Genomic DNA, 20,658 nt, shown 5'->3' on the forward strand with positions numbered 1-20,658 from the left:
TGGCTAGAAAATCTGAGGATGTAAGCAGGGATGTAAACAAAGGGTGAGGACTCGGGAAGGGCTGTGGATCTGTTTCTAGACACATGGAGAAGAAGGAACGCTGTAGCTTTATCTTTCTGGTGCACAGCCGTGCTGCCCACCCCACCTGGGGCTCAGTGGGACAGGAAAGGTGGAGAAGCAGAGCTACCAAGCTTCCTTCCCTTCCCTTCCCTGCTGGAATCCACGCAAAAAAGTAGTGCCAAAGCTTGGGGCACTTTGTGCTGCTAACAGAGCTGTGTGAGGTCAAGCAGGCAGGGGTTTATCTGACTTTCAGAACACCAAGTTTTGATCTGAGTTTTTTTCTGATATGCTATTAACAGTAAGGAGCATCTTCATGTGGGGTTTCAATGCACTGCTTAAACAAAAAAAAGTCATGTTTCAATATAGGGAAAAACGTGTCAAAGAGGGGAGAATGGGTGGTTATATATGTTTTACGGAGAATACTATTTAAAAACCAGCCCTTCAGTATTTAATCAGGTTCTCTTTGAGTTCAGTTTTAGGACATACATTATGTAGACATGAAGATAAGACTTTCAGATGAAGTGGGATTTTAAGAAGGGTATTATTAACCGATTTACATTTAAATTAGTGGAATGCATGTTGAGATATTCTGGAAAGTGCCAGTGCTTTCTCTTCTGCATCCCAGACAAACGTCTTTGAAAAATCAGGCCCTGCATGCCTTTTAGCCCTTGGATAAAATGTAATTGTGGGAGGAGCTCTCAAAGGCTATGAACTGTACCAGAACAAATCACTTAATAAAGCTTAACTGCAGTTTTACATAGTAAGTTTTGCTGTTACAAGGGGAAAAAAAAAAGGGGTTTTCAGCATTTTGTTGGTCGCTTGTATGGTAAAGTTGAGGCAACACCTTGGCAGCAGCTGTTCTGGCTCGTTGGATCACAGCAGAGGTCTGAGTGCAAGCACCTGGAGTCCTGGGGAACAGGGTGCGGCCCTGCTGCGCTGGGCACCAAGCGCTGTCTTGTCACCGTGGGATTAAATTAACACCTTGTAAAAGAGTGGTATCACATATACAAGGTCCACTTAAATAATTCACAGGGTGAGATGTGTAAAAGAAACTCTTAATCATCCAGACCATGACCTGCCAGCAAAAAATTATTCTGCTATTGTTTGCCTCCATCAGCCTTTACCTGGGGCAGGGGGATCCTGGCATCTTCCTTATGAAAGCACCTTCTGCCGCAGGATGTTTTCTGATGCCCCTCCTCCATCCTTCCATTTTTCAGTTTCCTTCCATCACCTCTTGTTACATTTGTCTGAATACTCATTAAGAGTACAGACTTCTTTTCCATGCAGTGAACCAAACAGACATACAACAAAGTTTAACTGAATAATTAACAGCTAATCTTTTGGCTCTTTTATGGCAGACCCTTTTTACTTCAGGAGAAGCAAGTGTTCCCTTTTCTTACCTCTGACAAAGGCCTCTCGGACTGGCACCTCTGCTTTCTCCAGCCAGTCTGGGGAAGGGACGGGAGGAAACTGGAGCTCACTGAGCCATTGGATTGGCACAGCATGACCCCGTGCCTGCTCACGGACATGGGATGCTTGCCAGGTAGGAAACCACATGTCCTGATCTCTGTTTCTAAGGCTTGATGCTTGATTGCCTTGTGCAAGATGCATAAAGACTCCTCCGAGCTGTGACTGCAGCAGCACTAGAACAGACTGATTGCCTTGTGCAAGATGCATAAAGACTCCTCCGAGCTGTGACTGCAGCAGCACTAGAACAGACCTAGGCAGGGGCTATGGCAGTGAAGTGCTGAGCTCTTCTCCAGCCTGGGCATGAAGCAGAGCTCAGGCAGGTGAGAAGTCAGCAAGTGCAGAGGCAGATCTTTAGGAAACATTCAGACGCTTTCGGTTCCACAGGGAAGATGCTGTAGCACAACATATCAGCGCTGAGGGCTGCAAGCCTCTCCCAAGCAGCTACACAGCTCAGTACCACAGAGCAGTGTGCCTGCACTCTTAGCTCAGCAATTGTAATTCTCTCCTGGTTTAAGTCCTTTTGAACCAACGGCAAAGCCTACTCAAGAGACAGGGGTTTAGGAAGTGGCTTACTCCTTGCTTTGTGTTACAGCCTGGCCCAGTTGACACCTGCCCCTGCCTCCTACACGTGCGGTAGCTTTCTCCCTAGTTGGCAGAATGCTTTTTTTTTTTTTTTTTTTTTTTTAATCCCCATAAAGCAAAGCTTTGGCACAGAAGAGTTTTTCCCTCTCTCTCTCAAGTGAGCACTAATAGGCTCCAACCTCCTGCTGCTGGGCATGAGTATCACCGCCCTTTATGTCCCCTTACCTTAGCCTCAATTTTAGTTATTCTGTTAAATTGGCAAGTTCTGCAAATGTTTTGCAGAAAAGCGTATGCACATCAGAAAAGAGTATGCACATATCGGATATCACTTCTTTGAAGGACCTTGTTATCTCTGCTAGGGCTCTTTTGTTCCCTTTCATTGTCAATATCAAACATCCATTCTGGATGGGAATCCTGTGGTCTCTGCAAGGCAAAGCTTTACATGTATTGTTAATGCGTGAGAGAGGCTGATATCACACTTGCTAGATCCTTCCATGCTGCAGCAAGTCTCTCCTGTAATACCTTCTGTAGTCATCACCATTATGCACCTTAATGAAGATTAGTGGCCTGATTCTGAAGCAGCCTAAATCTCTACAGTTTACACTGGCTTCTCATGGATTTGTGGGTGATTTGTGGCCTGTAGGAGAATAAAAGACCCCATTTTTAGACCCATACTTACTGACGTGCTTTAAACTCATCCTTCATTATTTACAGCAATGAGCTTGTAGCAGTATTTTCCCATTCTCTACGCGTGTGAAGGCGGAAGGTCTCCACGCTCTCCCTCAGCAGCATATCTGCAGTCTGACCAGCTGCTGTAACTGGTGCCAGCCCCAGTGTTCATGTCGCACCAGTAATTCTCCTTTGGCACCTGTTACTGGACTCAGGCATTTCACAGGGATCTTGCCTGTCCCTGCCAGCCGCAATGCAGTTCTGATCAAACAGGTCAGCGCCCATCATGTTTCTTTCATTATCTTCTAGCCTAGAAGATGTCAGGATAGTTTTCAAGCTCTGCTGTAAGCAGAATAAACAGCAAAGAACAAATGCTAACTGAGCTCAGCGGGACTTTCATGTTCCTTTATAAAGCCTTCTTTTTCCATTTCCCTCACACACTCTCTCTTAAACATGGGAGAATATTTTAAAAGTAAAATCTCTGGTTTTCATCCCTGAGAGACAGAAAGCTGACTTACCTATGCTATTCACTTCAGACATACAATTTTTCATTATCCCCCATCTTTTTACATCATGATCTAAGGCTCTTACAGCCCCTAGATCCTTCTATTTTAATACCACACTTTTACAGGAAGAGTTAATCAGTTTGGAAGGATCAGCATCTAAATTGCGCAAGTAAAACTGACAAAACAAAAAACTTGTTCAAACACTTTTTTATTAGTTAAAAAAAAAATATATTTCCACGATACCTAGAGATCCCAAGTGCCAGTGCAGATGGACATGAGACACGGATCAGTGAGTCTGACCAAAACACACAAAGTGAGTGGGTTGGAAAGGCATGAGGGAGGTGGGGAGGGAGACACACACCTTGGTACACGGCTGCACTTTACTTAGAATCAGAGGAGCCTGGCTTACATATACAGTATGATTGGTTTATGAGGGAGGTGAAAGATTACAGAGCTGAATGTAGTTAGTCAATGGAGAGCGGGATTTTCCTGTTGTAGTGTCAGCTAGTATTTCCATGTATGCTCTTGGAATGCTCTCTTTTGAGATAGAAGTCCCTAAGTTGATTAATTGCCTTCATTTTCACCCTGTGAGAGAAGACAGACAGGAAAACAGTTAAATATTTCCAGTGGAAAACATATATAAATAAAATCAGGAGAAAAATCAGTGCTGGTAGTCACCACATAAAACCCCATAAATATAACAATGACTATATGTGGTGCAGAAAATAAATGAATTATCCCTTCCTTCTGGGAACCAGATACACTCCCACTGTAACTCACACCTCCAGCAAAAATGAGGGTGTGATTTTGCATGTGGTGGAAGTTGAGTGAACACGTGGGGTCGGGCTGCTGCTGCAGGAGCGTCCTGCTTTCTGCCGCCTCCCACCCTGAGGTGCAGCTGGACACGAGCACTTGTGCAGCCACAAAGTTGGTTGGATCAAGAGGGTTCATTTTTGGGACACCCAAGGGCCAGTCCTGGCACCAGGAGGGTGATGGCTGGCGGAGGGTGGCAGGTGCAAGCTGAGACTTTTGGGAGCTTCAGGTGCAGTGAAGGCACCAAAACTGTAGAGGAAATTCCATGTTGGGCAATAAGAGGTCATCTTCCCAGAGACGGACATTTGATCCAGAGTTTCAGAAGGACATTGCAAGTAGAATAGATCAAAAATTAAAAGAATTAATTTAAATATAGAAAAATCTAGCTTGTTATCCAACAATCTATAGGAAAATCTAACTTGTTAGCTAAAGCTCTTCTAAAGCATAGTTGCAACCAAGGAAAAGCTGTTCCATGTGATGAATAAAACCATGCGATAACATTAACTATTATAAGTTTGTTTACACTTCCAAATCAAGTGTCAGTTAGTCTGTCCAATCTGTCACTCATGGCAAATGCTTGGTCCCGAAAAAGGAAGTGGCAAAAGTAAAAACCCACGAGCTCAGGTTTTGCCAGATAACTCCTGAAAATGGGAATACTGATGGGCTCCATGTGCAGCAGATCTATGATCACAGAAAGCAAAGGGGACATTGTCCTGGGAAAACCAGTAACCCAGAAAGCCCACGTGGTGGTCTCGGGAGCCTGGGGACCGTGGGGAAGTCACGGCTGTGGCATCACCTCACCTCTCCGCTGCCGCCGGTGCTTGCTGCCGGGACCCCCTCTCCCGCCATCCCCAGCTGCTCGGGTGGCTGCGGCGCTGCCAGGTCCTCCTGCCAAGTCACAAGTGAGAAGTCTGTCCTTAGCAGCATGCACAGAGTCATTGCCCTAATCTCAGACAGACACTGCGAAATGGGTTTGAGCATTACAGACACAAATAAAATACCAGGTTTAATAGATGGCAGATACTGCTCAAAATCGGGATTTTTGTGCAGCTTATTAAAGCAGATGTCTATGAAAAAGTGATTTAATTTCTTACAGCCTCATTTAGGGTCATTTTCATACAGAAAATCTGTTCTTTTTCTGAAGTTTTCTTTCGTGTTACTGAGTTTTAACTCCTTCAGTGTGAAAGATTTTGGGAGCAACAAATAAATTTACCTGGAGGAAGACAGATTATGCCTAGCCTATCCTGTTATTATCTTACTTACCCTAAGTGCTCATTGCATAAACTAATACTAGTTTAGATATAGCAATATTGTAGTGGCATTAAAGTAATGTCTCAGATAAAATTTAATTATCAAAGGATAAGCTTTCCATTGTGTTTGGAGTCCAAGCATTTTCACAAGCACTTTGGGCTCTTTTAGCTACTTCCTCACATCTTTCAGCTACCTTCCTATTCAAAGAAGAAGAGAAAAGATTGTATTACCAGGCAACTACTTAAAACGTGATTTTGCCACATAAGAAGACAAAAATCCTGACCATACTCTGTGTGCCCAGGGGATGGACAGAAAGCAGAAATGCACCTTTGTGGAATGATTCAGCAAGAGCAGGAACTCTATAGTCCAGCCCCAAATCACCAGAGAACTCTGCTAAAATGACAAAGCTTCTCTGTTCCCTTTGAGCACGTGTCCAGCAGTAGCCCTGAATTTTTACTCTCATTTCCCACATGAAGCCAGGGCTGTCAAAGAAAGAACCCGAGACACATATATTACATAAAGGAAAAGTCAATTTTACATGAAAGGGACATATATCTTTTGAATTTCAGTATTTTAGAAACAAGAGGCCACCACTTTCCCTGGTGCCACTGTTGATGCAGTGCAAATCAAATGTCCCTGTCAAACCTGCTGTAAACAGAACTTTGTGCTCCATGTGTTTTGGGGAACCCCACTCTTCATTTTCACGCATGTCCTTATTTTCCTGTCCAGTCACAACTGTTCTCATCAGTAGAACACCCCTACTGCCTTTGGGACTGAATTAGGGAAGAATAGGTGATGTGAAACAAAAAGGAAAAATAGACATATTTCACAGAGTTACATAGATACAAGGTAGATCCCACAAAAATTTAAGCTGGAAATTGGACTTCAGATCCATTTTTGGCAGGTAGGAAGCCAGGAGATGGAAGCACCTCAACCTGGTTGTCCTGCCATAGGCTTCCTGCTCTCCACACAAGCTATCATTAGAGATCAATCCACCAAAGAAAAAAAAAAGAAAATGGCCAAAATAAGAGCTGCAGGCCAGTACTGATGTCTGTCACAGCTCCAGGCATTCCCTTCTCCTCCCTGGTGACAGCCAATTAGTTTGTTTATTGAGAGCCATGCACTGAGGGTGTTTCCATATGAAAAGCACACTATGATTTTTATTTTTCCTTAGAAGAAACTGCATTGCGTTGTTGGCCGAAATGATTCTTGCTGGTATCAGCCTGATCTGTGTTAAGTAAGCCCAGGTAACCTAATGACATCAAATTGCACACATCTGGTCTCCAGTTGTGGGCACAGCAGGGACCCAGTGCTGCTGGGGAGAGGCCACCAATCTGATAGAGCCACTGAGACTCAGCCTTTCCCAAATGAATGAACCCTCCTGGTGCCAGCAAACAGTGCTTGCTCCTCTGAGTTTATGAAGGCTGATCCAGCCTCAGGATCCAGTCAGTGGCTTTAAAACACTTTACATGCGTATAGGACCATATAAAAAGGACTACAGCTTATAAACTCAGCAGTGCACATTAGGTCAAAGCAGGTAAATAGCCTCAAATTGTATTTTAAAGCTTTACAAGCAGTTTTTTGGACTGAGAGTTGGAAAGAAAAGAAATGTGCACTGCAAACCAATGACAACAGCTGCAACAGCAGGTGCTTTGCAGGTTTTTTGCGGGTGGGGTTACCAGCTGCCGTGTGAAACCATGAAGGTGAATCAAAGGCAACTCCTGTAAGTGCTGAGCTGCATCGGGAAAACTGGGGGACAGCTCATAGGAACACAAGGACAAGTGCAGTGCACCCCATCTTTCTACAGGGCACGACCACCTGCTCTTCCTGCAAGGAGGGAGATCAGTACTGGTAGATGTAGAAATAGCCAAGGAAAAGGGAAGCCCTTTCTCAGGATTATCCTCTACACACTGCATCTGGGAGCATTGGGTTGGCTGAAGAATCCCTGTTCAGCTATTGTGCTGCTTATTATATCCCGTAAAATGTGCTCTCTGCCAAGATTCTGCTCCAGAAGGACAAAAGTGACTCATCCACCTATTTTTAGAAAGGGAAGTAACCACATTTCTGGAGAGTGTTTCCAAACTGTGGTGGAGGAACCAGCACAATCGCAGGATGAAGAGGTGTCAGGCCATGTTAGGGAAGCTGCCTCGCAGCCTTTTTCTCATTCTCTTCCCACCCTGCCCAGAATAGTGAGCAGGAGATGAGGAAGGGCTGCATTCTTCAGCTGGGCCTCAGCTGGCTGGAGACTTCGGTGACTAGCCAGGAAAACAATATACAAAGGAGGACCATGTGACAGAAGGGTCTTCACTTTGGATGAAGAGCCAGAAATTCCTGGGTACCAACCCCAGCTATACCACTGACTCACAGCAGGATGCTAAGCAAGAAAGCAAGGGTGAAAACCCAGCTTCTCTGGAGGACAGCAAGAACTTTGCCACTCCTTTCAGTGTTCATCTCATCAAAAGGGATAAAATGTTCTAAGGGAAAGGCGTGTTGCAACCATGAAGTAATTAGTAATGCTCCTCTTGCTCTTAACGGCAAGTAGATTTATTTTTCCTCCTCAGAGCTTAGGTGTTGTCTTATAAAAAGTATTTAAAATGGAAAAAAAAAATCTGATTTAGTTTGTTATGGGCTGTTTTCTTCTATTTTTTTGGGAAGTTTGAATCTTTTTGGCTAGATAAGAGAGAAAAACAAAGTAGTTTAACATAACAGTTAAGTGAAACACAAAACCTTTGAGTGAAACACAAAACTTCAGAATTCATTACAGGAATACTACACAAGTTTTAAAATATTTCTTATACATAAAAATATATTTGTATATAGAATATATATACTATGGAAGATTTCTATATATAAAATACAATTTTTCACTAAGGTTATGAAACATAGTTTAATGTTCAGATATCACTAATGAGAAACTCAACAAATTAGGACCTGCCATTTAAAACGATATTCCGGCCCAATGTTAAGAGGCCTTAAACAGTATAGGCTTCTGGGTTCAGATACTTTAATATGTGTTTTAAAAACAGATTTTAAAAGTCCACAGACTTTAAAAAAAAAATTAATTCAGATTTATCTCTTTCACAGCTTCTGTGAAATTCCTTTTTTCAGCTCATCAGCTGTGTTGTATGTTCTGCTGGCTGAGTCCATACATGAAATGGAATTTTTATTTTTATCCATATTATGTTATAGATCAGTGGATTTTTTTCGCCATCCCCAAAAATTCTGAGATAAACAACCTTATCAAGATTATCTTCCTTATCTAACAGAGAAAGCAGGCACAGTCTAAATGTTGGATGCTGGAACATTACTCATCAAAACCTCAACAAATTCAGTGGCAAGCAGGATTTTTTTACAAAATTATGATTATTTTAAGGCTGTAAACGGAGAGAGGTTCACTGGCAACCTAATCTGCTACAAATTTAACAACCCACAATGGGACATCGATTGCATAAGGTGGAGAAAGGTTCAGCCTCCTGCAGTGCTCATGACCTTGGGCGCTGGAGCAAAAGCAATGCTACTTGGCAGTACCCCCAAACCACTCCCTTGTAAACACTCAGGCAACCTGACAGGTCCCATGGATGAGCTGTCCTGGATGGGTTTCGGGCTGAATGTGCTTGGCGTGATGCTGACAGCTCTGACTAAGAGGTCAACCTGTGATTAAAGTGAGTGGAACCCACCGACAGGACAGACAGACGGACACGCAGGATTCCTGTCTTACCCTAACAAATCCAGGTGGGTTCCTGGAGTAGCTTTGTTTTCATCCAGCTCACAGCTAGACTCTCTTAGTCTGGGGCTGCTTATACAAATAATACATATTTAATAATGTTTACATTATTATCCTACAGGATTACTGTGGCACAGCCTTTAGCTGTGAAGCACACATGCACGTTGTCTTGTAGACCTCAAGGTTTCACCAGTGCCACTAATGCAGCTGTTCTGCATGTGAAAAATGTACACCTGGGTGCACTAGTGAGACTGAGAGGGAAGCACAGAAAAAGTGCCTGTAGGCAGAGTACCCCACCCCACCTTGCTTTGGCAGTCTCCCCTGCTCCATGGGATGCTGAAGGATAGCACCTGGACGCAACACGGCCTCAGTGAAGTACAGTGAAGCTTGAATACAAAGGATGAAGCTTGAATACAAAGGGGAAGAGTTTTGACTATTTTATGTAACTGTAAGGCAATTCAGCTGTTGATTTCCCTCCTCCTCCAGCTTAGCAGCTCAGCCCTCAGTGGCCTCTCAGATGCCCTTGGTTGCTCTCTCCCTAGGGGCACTTGCCCTGCCCAAACTAACTTAAACAGGGAGGTCACTCATCAGTTTCTGCTTCTAATTCCTTCAGTGTGACTGTCTTAGTGTTGATGGCATTGCAGGGTTTAAGTGAACAGAATTAAGGCCGTGAATGTCAACCGTTTGTATTCAGAATGTGCAGCGGTTATGAAAGCGATAAGCTGCGGTACGAGTATGGTACCCGTGTGCTAGATCGAGCGCGGAGAGAAATGATGTGATGCAACGAACGCACCCAGCGGTTGCACTTAACTGACAACGGCTCAAATAATTAATGGAGTGGAATAATGAAAAGATCAAACCCAATTCAAAATGACAGAGCTCTGAACTGACAACTAAACCATATAAAAACTGACAGGGCAAATAGATCTAAAGGGAAGATCTTGGTGGAGGGCACAGGGAAGCATCAGCTACTGGGAAATTCTTCCAGTCCCTGAGGGACATTTTGTGAGTGTGTGTGTGTGTGTGTGGGTACGTACACACGCTTGTTCCCAACCACGTGGTGTCTGCAATGCAGCAAACTTTGTGCTGTGTCATGCAGACAAAGAAATTAATCCTCTTCTAAGACAGGGATATTTAGTGGGTGGTTATCTCACTGAAATCCCTTAATGTCCACCCCAGGGACTGAGACGGGTGCAGAGCCACAGACAAAACACATTACTGATGGGTCTCATTCCTTTGCACATCAGAAAAATTGTGAAGTCTTAACTTACATGTTTTTAACTTAGTGCTTAAATCTTCTCTGAATCAGTCAATACTTCCTCGTACTCAGTCAGCAGTGACCAGGCCAGTGCCAAAGCCCTACGAGGCGATGCCAATGCAACTTGAGGTTGCTTGTCTGGTGCTTGGCATTCCTCTGTAGGTGTAGAGTTACTTCAGCCCCATTTCCTTCTTCCTGGCTCTGAGTGCTGCCACCGAGGAGAGCGAGGAGCCCACATGTATCCACATTTCAGTGCCTGCCATGTTCCGTGAAGGGCTGGATTCTTCCCCATGGCCAAAGTAGCCATCTGATACACCCACAGAGCTCAACCACCTTGCAGCTGCCACCCCGAGCAAAACTTAATCCAGAATCCTTAGAGTTCCCAACTCCTTGCTCATATGTGTCTGCCACTGATCTCAGCTATCAAACGCACAGATTAAATGTCAACAGCTCTCCGTAATTGATATTACTACTGGGAACATGCCTCCTAGGCTACTTGACTCCCCAGATTCGAGTCATCCTGTAGCACTGCTCAGTGCTCACCAGGCAGTCACACAGATCCTCTGGTGCTTTAAACAACCCCTCTATGAAGTGAGCAGAGAACAATACTGGAGATAGTCAAAACCAGAAGGAAGACGTTAGCAACTGCTCTTTGCAATTAAAATGGAGGAGGGTGGGATGGAGCACAAGTAAGTCTCAGAATTGGATGCAACAGCCCTCTCAAACTTCAGGGGCTAGAACGCTTGTGTATAATTGCAAGATTTGAACAGTAGGGATTTATTTTTTAAACATTTAACTGCTATACCTCATCACTACTCTTAGTGTATCTCCAGTGGGTCTCAAATACATTACAGTGCCTGGTGCTGCTCTTGGCAGCCTCTGGCTCTATTTCCATTAGCAAATTGTGCAGCACAACAGGAGCAGATCTACAGAGAAAACAGCTAGGGCTGAGAGCCCAGCACAACCCCTCTGCCTCTCTGGCGCAGCTCTGGCCCCATGGTCATTAGTCATTAGCAGGTGGGATGCACTTGGAGCTCCATCTTCCATGTCACCATTATCCAAAAGGTATCTAGCGGATGCATCTGAAGTATGGTGAGTGAGAATGACCAGAAGATTTGCCCTCCTAATTTAAGCTGAAGTAAAATACTAGAGTAGATAACCTCTCTCTTTTACAGAAACATTCTTCCTGAATTTCTTTCTCCAGTGACTTCTTTTGCCTCACTTTTCTCATCCTGTTTTCATTCTGCTGCCCACCTCTGCTATTTGCCATGACACCATGATATTGTACCCAAAGCAGTCTTCTGGCTCCCTCATTTAGTCTGCCCTCTGGCATGGGGCACATCCCACTTTTTTATTTCTTGATCAATCCCCATTTTAACTCTAAGCAGGTGGACATCAATGGCAGATGCCAGAATGACAGTTCAGATGCTTAATGCTTTAACCCTCTGGAAAACTTAGGCTCTTGTATGCTGCCTGCAGCTTGCATAACCCACAACCATTACTAGGATGAAGGAATTGCTGATTTTCCAAGGAACTATCTGAACAAGGATGGAAATAGATAACATTGACTGGTCTGAGCTGTAAAATTACCATCCGTAAGTTGTAGCTCATCAGTCTTTGAGGGAGGGCTCTCATGATGAAAGGGGTAGACGATTGCTGCTGCTCAGTCCTTGCCAGAAAGGGAGACACTTTAGTATCTGCAGGATGGATTCCTACTGTCAGCAAATTCCTAGCTCTCTTGGGTCAACCATCCCATGCCCAGTCAGTCAGTCAAAAGGTAGGAGGGGGTAGTCTGGCCCCACAGAATTAGGGATCACCATTTGCACTCCTGCAGCCTAACTGCTGTTCCCCACGGGAACAGAGATTAATCTTATCCCAAGGGCTTAGCAGAACTTCTGTATCTGCCCTTTTCACATGCTTTCAGGAGGACATTTTGCGTCATTTGTAGCTGCTGTTCTCCTCTTTTGTTAGGCTATTCTCTCAGGATTTATATGGTGTGTAGAAGTTTTGTTTCACATCACAATGTGTTTATGTGCAGGTCAGGAAATTCATCAGCCAACTGTCTGAACAATTAAAACAATTTTGGCCAGCCTCACTTCGCTTTGATTCTGGGTTTGGGTTTGTTTGACTCATCGAGTTCTGGTTGCTATCAACACTATTGACCACAGCTCTCTGAAGAGGGGAAATGCAGCCAGGCTTACCAAAGAGCTGCCAAATATTAGCCTCGCCACGTACTGTATAAATGGCTGCTGTTTGTTACCACCCGGTGAAAGCATCTTCTCTAATGATCAACTTTGCCTTCATCTAGGGAGCTGTTCTGCTCTTTCACGTGCCCCTTAATCCCCTCACTTGAAGCAACCCAGTTTGTCAAACTAGGCTGGAGGACAGCAGATGCCTTGTCTGAATCTGGCTTAATCAGTACACAATTCGGGTCACGCTTTTATCAACAAGCGCTTGGTTGGTGTCAAAATCAGCACAAAGCAGGGCAGGAGGGTCAGGCTGTCTGCTGGGACCAGGCTTTGCCTGGAAGGCTGCTGCCCTCTGCTGCTGGTGGAGCTGCCAGGGCTGGGGCCAGGGCTGCACCTAACACCGGCACCAGCTGGGAGTGAAGGCCAGTGCTGAGCTCCCACTCCTTCATACCCAGCACACCCTGGAGCTCTGACTCCAGCCAGACGCTCCATGCAGCCTGGCTGTATTGCGACGTCCCTGGAAAAAATGCTTTTCTACGTTCATAAGAAAACGGGGAGTCAGACTCCCATTGCAGCCAGCAATGCCCACTGATGGGACAAGAGGCGATGGGTACCAATAGATTAATGTGTCCATCTGAACAGAAAACTTCTTTTTTTTCCTGTGAGGTTGATCAAACACCAGCACAGGTTGCCCAGGGATACTGCAGAGCCTCCATCTGTGCAGATATTAAAAACCCAACTGGACATATTCCTGGGCAACCTGCTCTCATTGACCCTAAGGGGATTGGACTAGATGATTTCAAGGGGTTCCTTCCAAACTAAATGATTCTGTGATTATATTAGGCTTTATATAATAATATTAAGCACTACATAAAAGCAGATATTGCTGAAAACCTCTCATTGAATAGGTAAAACCATCAACTGTAAATGTTTGCAGGTCTTAAGTGCAATCCAAAGATGACTCTCCTGTCCTGCACATGCCTGAAGAAACAAACATACCTTTCTTACAACTCCTGTAGTGGTCACGATGTTCTCTGCTCCTTCTACAGTCTTGTTTGCCACTGTGTTCACACTGGCTACTACAGCTTCTCCCACCACATTGGCCTGCTCTTTGGTCTTCTCAGCAACTAGGATTTCAACAAAAGCAGAAAGTCAATGAGCGAGACACTGCCAAAAGGCTGACACATTCACCGCAACAATAAGATGATTGCACTGAGGTAAAAGAAATTGGCTGATACAGTCCTTACTTGGATTTTTTACATGAGATCATGTCTGAATTTAGATCATGTACATAAGGGTTTTGTCTGACTCAAAAAGCTGCTCAGTGAGCAGCACTGCAGCCTGCAACCGGAGAATGAAAAATTCACTGTAAGATACTAAGAGACAATTGTGCAAAGAAGGTATTTTGCATTGCAGACTGTGTATGACCTCTGTGTAGCTTCTGTCTGATTTAATACACCTGGGTAGGAAAAAACTGTTATTTAGTCATTAAACTCTCCAGGGAAAGGATCCATTCATCTCTTCTCAAGGCAGTTCAGAAGGTTGCCCAGCCTTGGAGCTTGGGATACCTAGAAAGATCCCTTTAGGGTCCCTGACTCTGTGACTGCCTGACAGGAGTGTCCCAAAGGCCAGTTTTGGTCTAACAGGAACTGATGCAACTAAACGCCCCTCTGCATGCTGGGCAGCACCCTTAGCATGGTGAAATGTCTAAGGTGCTGTGAATCATCTGAGTCTGCCAAGTAGCATTTGTTAGATTTTTTTTTTTTTTTTTTTTACCTGCTCTACTGATTAAATATTTTCTCCCATCCACGTGCACTGCAAATACCAGACCCTGGACCATCGCTCCTGGCAAGCATCCTCCATTCATCAAATAGAAGGTCATGCAGATCAGCACTGTGTCCCAGAGACTTTCCACTTGTCAGGAACGATGGCCTTATCAAGAGGTCCAGCAACACATTACAGACTTCCACATCTCTCTCAGGGCTGTGCTCTTACCTGAGGTCACACTTTGCACTACGCCTTCCTTGGTTTTGGTACCTGTGAAAGGAAACATATGGTCCGTCAGTGCTACCCAGCAAAAGAACCTCTGCTTTTTGGACATGGATGGCTTTCTGCTCTTACTAGGTGTGGCGGGGAGCCGTGGTGCTGCTGGCACCTCCTGATAAGACACAAGCCATTTGCAGAGCCAGCAGAAGGGATGAGCTTCCTTCCCCAGTGCAGTCAATGAGTACCTTTTTGTCAGGAGTTGGATAACTTCAACCACAAATTGGAGCTGCCTAGACCTGAAAAATCTTGATTATAGCATGCTTAAGCAGGAAAAATTGTTCCTGAAATATTTCCAAAATGAAAAGAACAATTGAGCAGATATAAATAAATGTTAAACTAATTGTAAAAATGAATGTATACTAAGTGCCCCGGTGAAATCTCACCTACCTTAGTCTTTCAAGATGTGGAGTCCCATTCAGGACTCTCCCCTGCCTTTCAGCAAGATACTTGTCTGCTTTGCTCATTTAAAGCTCCATTCTACACCTATAACAAAGACTCTGGAGAAACTTAGGCTTAATTTACAGAACAACCACACTCCTACTACATACCTACTTACTAGATTCCCATTTCAGTACCTCAGCCCAGGCTGTACGTGCCTGCTCACAGCAATACGCGCAATTCAGATGTTTTCATCTCAAATTCTGAAAGTTCACCACATGTATGCTTACATTGTAATTTATCTTGCTGTTCTCAAGGCAGAAAAGCTAACAGGATGTGAGGGCATTCAGTTTGCAATGCAAGTGGTCCCTAAGGAACAATTAATCTCTGTAGCTTTCCTCCAAGCTTGAAATGACCTGCTATACATCCCTCTTGTTTGTATACTGCAGCATATATGTTAAATCACGTGGGAGATGGGCAGCCCTCACAGTAACTAGATGTTTCACGCTAGAAAAATAAGGAACCAGGTTTATCTCTGTTGAAGTCAAATAAACATGTGCCAAAACGTTCCACTGGTTCCATTTTACTGTACTTTGTAAATCACCTGCACCTATATAGGCTCTTTTCAAGTTTTCCATACTGATAAAACAAACAGATTTTTACAGCCAGCTGTCAAAATGATAGAAATACAGAGCCAGGCAGATCTTTAACTCCAGAGGTACCAGAGCATCCATGGGTGTAGTGGGAGAAATCAGCTACAAACCACATCTCCTTCTCGTCAATAGCCTGAAAAGCAAAACAGGTGCAGTGCCCTGATAACAACAGGTCCAGCCCAGCTCTGTTCTCCTGATACAAGTTACACACTATTGAATGCCATTCTCAATTGTTGATTTATTTTGGTGGTGGTAATGGTTGCCTGGGGCAGGACAAAGCTGTTCTGCTACAGCATGCCCTCAACATTTCACCCTGCCCTCTTGAACTGTGTTAAAACCAGAGATGAAATCTTTGTACTTTATACCTGTTGCTGCTGTAAAATGCATTTCCTAATGATGCATATGACACACATGCACTCCTGTAAACTGGATTTAATAATGACGCACACGGTATACAAACGTGCACAGAAGCACAGCAGTGAGCAGAGCAGATGCAAGTCTCAAGCCAAGAACATGAGCTCCTGCACGGGCCAAATGCACACAGTTAAATTCAGATGCCATCCTGCTTCTGTTTCCCTCCCAGTGCCATTCTAATAAAAGACTGCCACAATACTGATTTGACATACAAGGTCTTCTCACATCAGACACATTCAAGCTTAGTCCTTCTTTGCTGTTCTTTGTTCAAAGAGCAGTCGTTAAGCAAGCAAAGTATATAATTTTCTGTGCTAGACTTGTATAGGTTTCAGTTTTGCAGTAAACACACTAAGTAAGAGAAGAGCTGTACTTCTGTATATTTTTTTTTTATCAGACTTTTGACTTAAGGTCTATCTGGGCTAGATTCTTTTGCAGGGGGTGTGGGTGGGTGCCATAATTTCTGATGGAAAATAATTCCAGAAAGGAAGGATGCAGGTAGAATTAAAATTCTCGAATCCGTATCACGACAGAAGCAACAGCAGTGGGAAGTGCCATCACTGCAGCCTGGGGAGAGCTCGCCTCATCTCCCTAACCCGCTCTCCTGACCGCACCCAATGACTCAGGCTCAGCATCCATTATGCACCACATGAAACCTGACCTTCCGGCGTATACCCTTGCCAGCAACCCGCAGCTGTTGAATCAGAAAGCAATCACCTGATGCTCAATCTCATTTCACTCATTAATCCTTGCCTGCAGGTTGTATACTCAGAATTAAAAGTTCATGCATCCTGCCTCTTCTGAGTGCTGTGAGTCATCTTTAAGAGCTTTGGTATTGAAAGGGTGTGACCAAGGTGGCAGAGCGCTGCGTAGAGGGAAAAGAGTTGTAGTAGAAAAGGATATGATGATGTGCTGTATGTCCTGCAGGAGTTCGTGCTGGAGTCGTCTTGCTTAAGTAGAGCTCGGTGTGTTGGGGCTTTCTGTGAGATGAATGATTGAAAGGTGCTTTGGAAAACTGAAAGTGTATTCTTTGTTGAGGCTTCCTGAATTATAGTATTAAACAGTACTAATAACTAATACCCAGTACTCTGATGGAGCTTTGCATTAACTTGATTAACTACCTTTAGCCCTTCAGCATCACTTATCCCTCTATTTAAACCAAATACAAGACAGCCCATTGAATCAACCTCCAGACAAACATTAACTGTGCAAGAACAGTAGCCACTTCAGCATACCCAGAGGCTGTTACAACTGGGAGAGCAGACTGTGATTTTACTAAGTGCAAAGGTGGACCCTGTTACAGGATTTCTCTCTCTTTCTGCGCAGTCTCTTCTCTACCTTACACATCCAGCAAGCCATGCAGCTTGGGGGGCAGGAGCACCCCATGCTCTTGACTCCCCCGCGACGGCAGCATCCCTAACCATCCCGGCTGTGACCCGCATTGCAGTGCGAGCACACGAGGGAGGCCCCTCCGGCTCTGGCACAGGTTGTGGGAACTGAACCCATGTGGCTCAGACAGGAGAAATGAGGTGGCTGCAGAGCCTCTGTGACACCAGCCACTCCCTGTGGGTGCCTCTGAAAGAATATTTTTTTTCTCCTGGTGCAGCAGCAAGTGACTCACCAGATGTGGTGGTTGTGCCCAGACATCTTGAGTCCTCCTTAGAGAGTCAGTGATGAGTTAACACAAACCTGAATAAAAGTCAGGGATCCACTTAGTCCATCCTAGGCTTTGGACCAAGATGCTAGGATAGGCGTCTACAAAGCCAGGAGCAAGGAAGGAACAGTTCAGGTCTCTGATTAACCCTTCACGTATCACAGAACAAAAAAAGGTGGCACAGACAACATACTAATCACTCCAGTTTTAATTGACAGACCTGGCCTCCAGCTTCTCTATTTAAACATCAGTTCTCTGAGCTAATCAGCATCTGGCCTTTACTCTTCCTGCCTGTAAAAGACTGAATATTCCCCAAAAGGCTGAGCATCCCCCAGTGTCCAACAGAAACTGACTCAGCCCCAAGGCAAAGCACTATCCAGTGCGTGACAGGGCAGAAATTGGCAGTAAACCAAAACACACACAAAAACCAACCAAACAAAAAAACCCCAACCAAAAACCAAAAGGAGAAAGCACTTCATCTTCACCTTGATCCTTATTTGAATCTCATTCAGAGGTTTAGGTTTTAAGAAGGCTTTTAGAAAACTTTATTGAAAAGGTTACAATCTCATGAGCAGACTCTGTACCTCATGGTTGTGCAGAAATGAAGAACGGGCCACGTTATGGAGATGTACAATATGACTGAACAGAGATGTAAGGAATTATGTATAAAAATTTGGAATAATCCTTTCAGACATCACTCACATCAGGAAGCAGCCGGAGTAGCAGGGATGCCACAATTTGACACCTAGATGTGATGGTTCACAGGCTGGTGTTTCACTTACTGTGGTTAGTTCAATTATTTACAGGGATGCTGTTTACCTTTTTTCTTGCGAGCCAGCTTTAAATTGAAATATGAACAGTTACATACGTTCGTTCACCTCATGCCAATAGTTCACAGCATGCCAATATCTGCGTGCTTAGAATTTCAGGATGAAGACATTACCAGATCTGCTGCATATAAAGTTTGTATTTCATTTGTAATTTAAAAATATATACCCATAGCTATTGTCAATATAACTGTTTTAAATATAGTAGCTACATACAGCTGCAGATGTTGCAGCGTGATAGCAGGAAGAATCTGCATGTAAACTTTCCCACCAAAAAACCCCCTCACTCCCACATCTAGCAAACATAAGCTGTGTGAGGTGCAGTAAGCAGCACCAAGATAATCAGTCTTGGGAACATAAGACTTCATAGATTTTATAGTACCTGGAGTATCTGACCATCCAGCCATACAATCATATGTGCTAGATAGAGGAGAGAATGATTTCGAGGGTGACCTTGAATGCAAGGTTTCTGAAACAGCATATTAACTGTGAGAGAGGTCTCCAGCAGGACATCAGGTCTGTTGTGTCCCAGATCCTATCCTTTGGGCAAAATTAATTTGGGTGTCTCTTGTAAAGCAAGATTAATATGTGCATGGAGATTGAAACAGGATAAAAGAGTATGTTTGTGGGGAAACAGATGCATCCTGCAACCCCCCCACTTAATAATGCTGATGGCTCCTCTCAGGGACCTCCTCAGCATGTGTCTTGCAGCGTGGAGCTGAGGTGGAGATCAGCAGTGCTTGGATGCTTGGAGAGTGAGTGACTCACCCTGCAAACAAGCAGTGAATAGTCAACAGAAACCTTCCACCTGAGCATCTGCTCCTTAACACTGCATTAGTTCTGCCTCCCTTGAAGTAGTGCCTGTTTCTATGTATAATTTGCAGTTGGGGAAACTGAGGCACGGGGAGGATGTGGCCCCCCAGGCTTACACAGCCACTCTGTGACAGAGCTGAGGATGTTATCCAGACGTCCTGCTGTTCACTCCCAAGCTTTAGCCACAATGTAATTTCCCCAAATTTTGTCAAGAGACCATCTATGCAGCAGTTCATGCTCAAATGCAGGTTGAAAATAATTCTCTCTTACCTACATACATCACCCCTTCTTTAGTCTTCTCTGCAGCCTCCGTCACTCCCTGCTTGGTCTTTTCTGCAGCAGCCACCACACCTTCTTTAGCAATGGAGAAGCCTTTCTTAAAGACATCCATTCTTGTTGCTTGCTAGGGTATTACCTGGATGATCTGAGTGAGGGACAGCAGCAAAAAGCACCTCAAGACCGGGACTGCAATATTGCAGCTTTACCCTCAGTGGATACTCGGTTTCTCTGCCAGTCTCTGCCTTTGCTCTTACTCCTCTGCTGGGTGAAGGCAGTGTGGCAAACCTCACAGCCTTTGCCGGCTCTTATTGATGAAGTGCGCTGCAGTGTAGCCAATGCCTGTGAACAGCTGATACTGAAATATTAATGATTTGGATCTGCTTGGAAAGATTTAAGAAGCGGGGGGAGGAGGAGGAGGACGAGGACATCAGTAGGTAAGGGACTGTCTGGAAAATTTCCAGACAGATAAAGCTTTTAAAATATGCTGCAATGCTCTCACTCAAGGATGTGCTCATGTGAAGAGGGAGAATTTTATCTGAAGAGCAGAGTTCCTGAAAGGGCATCTCCCTGAGGCTGCAGCAGGAGGCAAACACAAGCTCTCCTGGGTTCCCAGAGGCTGGAGAGCCTGTAGAGCTGGTAGCGTTCCTAACAAACAGGCTCAGGTTTCTTGGTCTGGCTGTTACCAGAACCCATCCTGCACAAAACGGCAGCACAAACATTTCTAGTAAATACCGAAAGAAAAAGGGAACCTGCTAAAGCTTGGTGCTCAACTGAAGGGAGCTCTAAGTCCCACTTGCCATGTTTATCAAGTCTGAAGTCATTTAGTATAAATTACGTTTTTTACTTGGCTACACATCCCACTACAACAGTTCATTTCTGAAAAATCAGACGCTTGTTGGAGGAAATCCTGTTTCCTATTTGCTTCTCTGAGTCGCTGTAGACTGAGCTCCACTCCACTGCTGCAGGATGAGACAACATTTCACACCAGTGCCATCACTCACATCAGAGGACTGTGCCATGGCAAGAAAACCATCCAGTGGAGAGGTGACTGGGGAAATATTACAGTTTGCATAAA

The 20,658-nt window shown here is 44.4% G+C and overlaps 1 protein-coding gene across 1 annotated transcript; it reads right to left on the bottom strand.

Annotated features, from left to right (window-relative positions):
- Nucleotides 1–3,479: 3,479 nt before the first annotated feature.
- On the bottom strand, nt 3,480–19,898 carry SNCG (synuclein gamma). Its single transcript, XM_010164795.1, has 5 exons — nt 19,575–19,898; nt 14,518–14,559; nt 13,522–13,649; nt 4,902–4,988; nt 3,480–3,872 (listed from the first exon to the last, which is right to left on the bottom strand). The coding sequence occupies exons 1-5, from the start codon at nt 19,693–19,695 to the stop codon at nt 3,852–3,854; spliced, it is 399 nt and encodes a 132-aa protein (XP_010163097.1). The 5' UTR covers nt 19,696–19,898; the 3' UTR covers nt 3,480–3,851.
- Between the last annotated feature and the right edge of the window lie 760 nt (nt 19,899–20,658).

This window comes from Antrostomus carolinensis, unplaced genomic scaffold (assembly GCF_000700745.2).
Source record: "Antrostomus carolinensis isolate BGI_N321 unplaced genomic scaffold, ASM70074v2 scaffold46113, whole genome shotgun sequence".
Lineage (NCBI taxonomy): Eukaryota > Metazoa > Chordata > Aves > Caprimulgiformes > Caprimulgidae > Antrostomus > Antrostomus carolinensis.

What these genes read in the sequence shown, in the direction of transcription:
- SNCG (XM_010164795.1), bottom strand. Translation starts at nt 19,695, where the DNA reads ATGGATGTCTTTAAGAAAGGCTTCTCCATTGCTAAAGAAGGTGTGGTG. An exon ending in AGAAGGGGTGATGTATGTAG is followed by an intron (nt 14,560 to 19,574) that starts GTAAGAGAGAAT and finishes TTCCTTTCACAG; the next exon opens with GTACCAAAACCAAGGAAGGC. An exon ending in CTACAGGAGTTGTAAGAAAG is followed by an intron (nt 4,989 to 13,521) that starts GTATGTTTGTTT and finishes GTGACTTGGCAG; the next exon opens with GAGGACCTGGCAGCGCCGCA.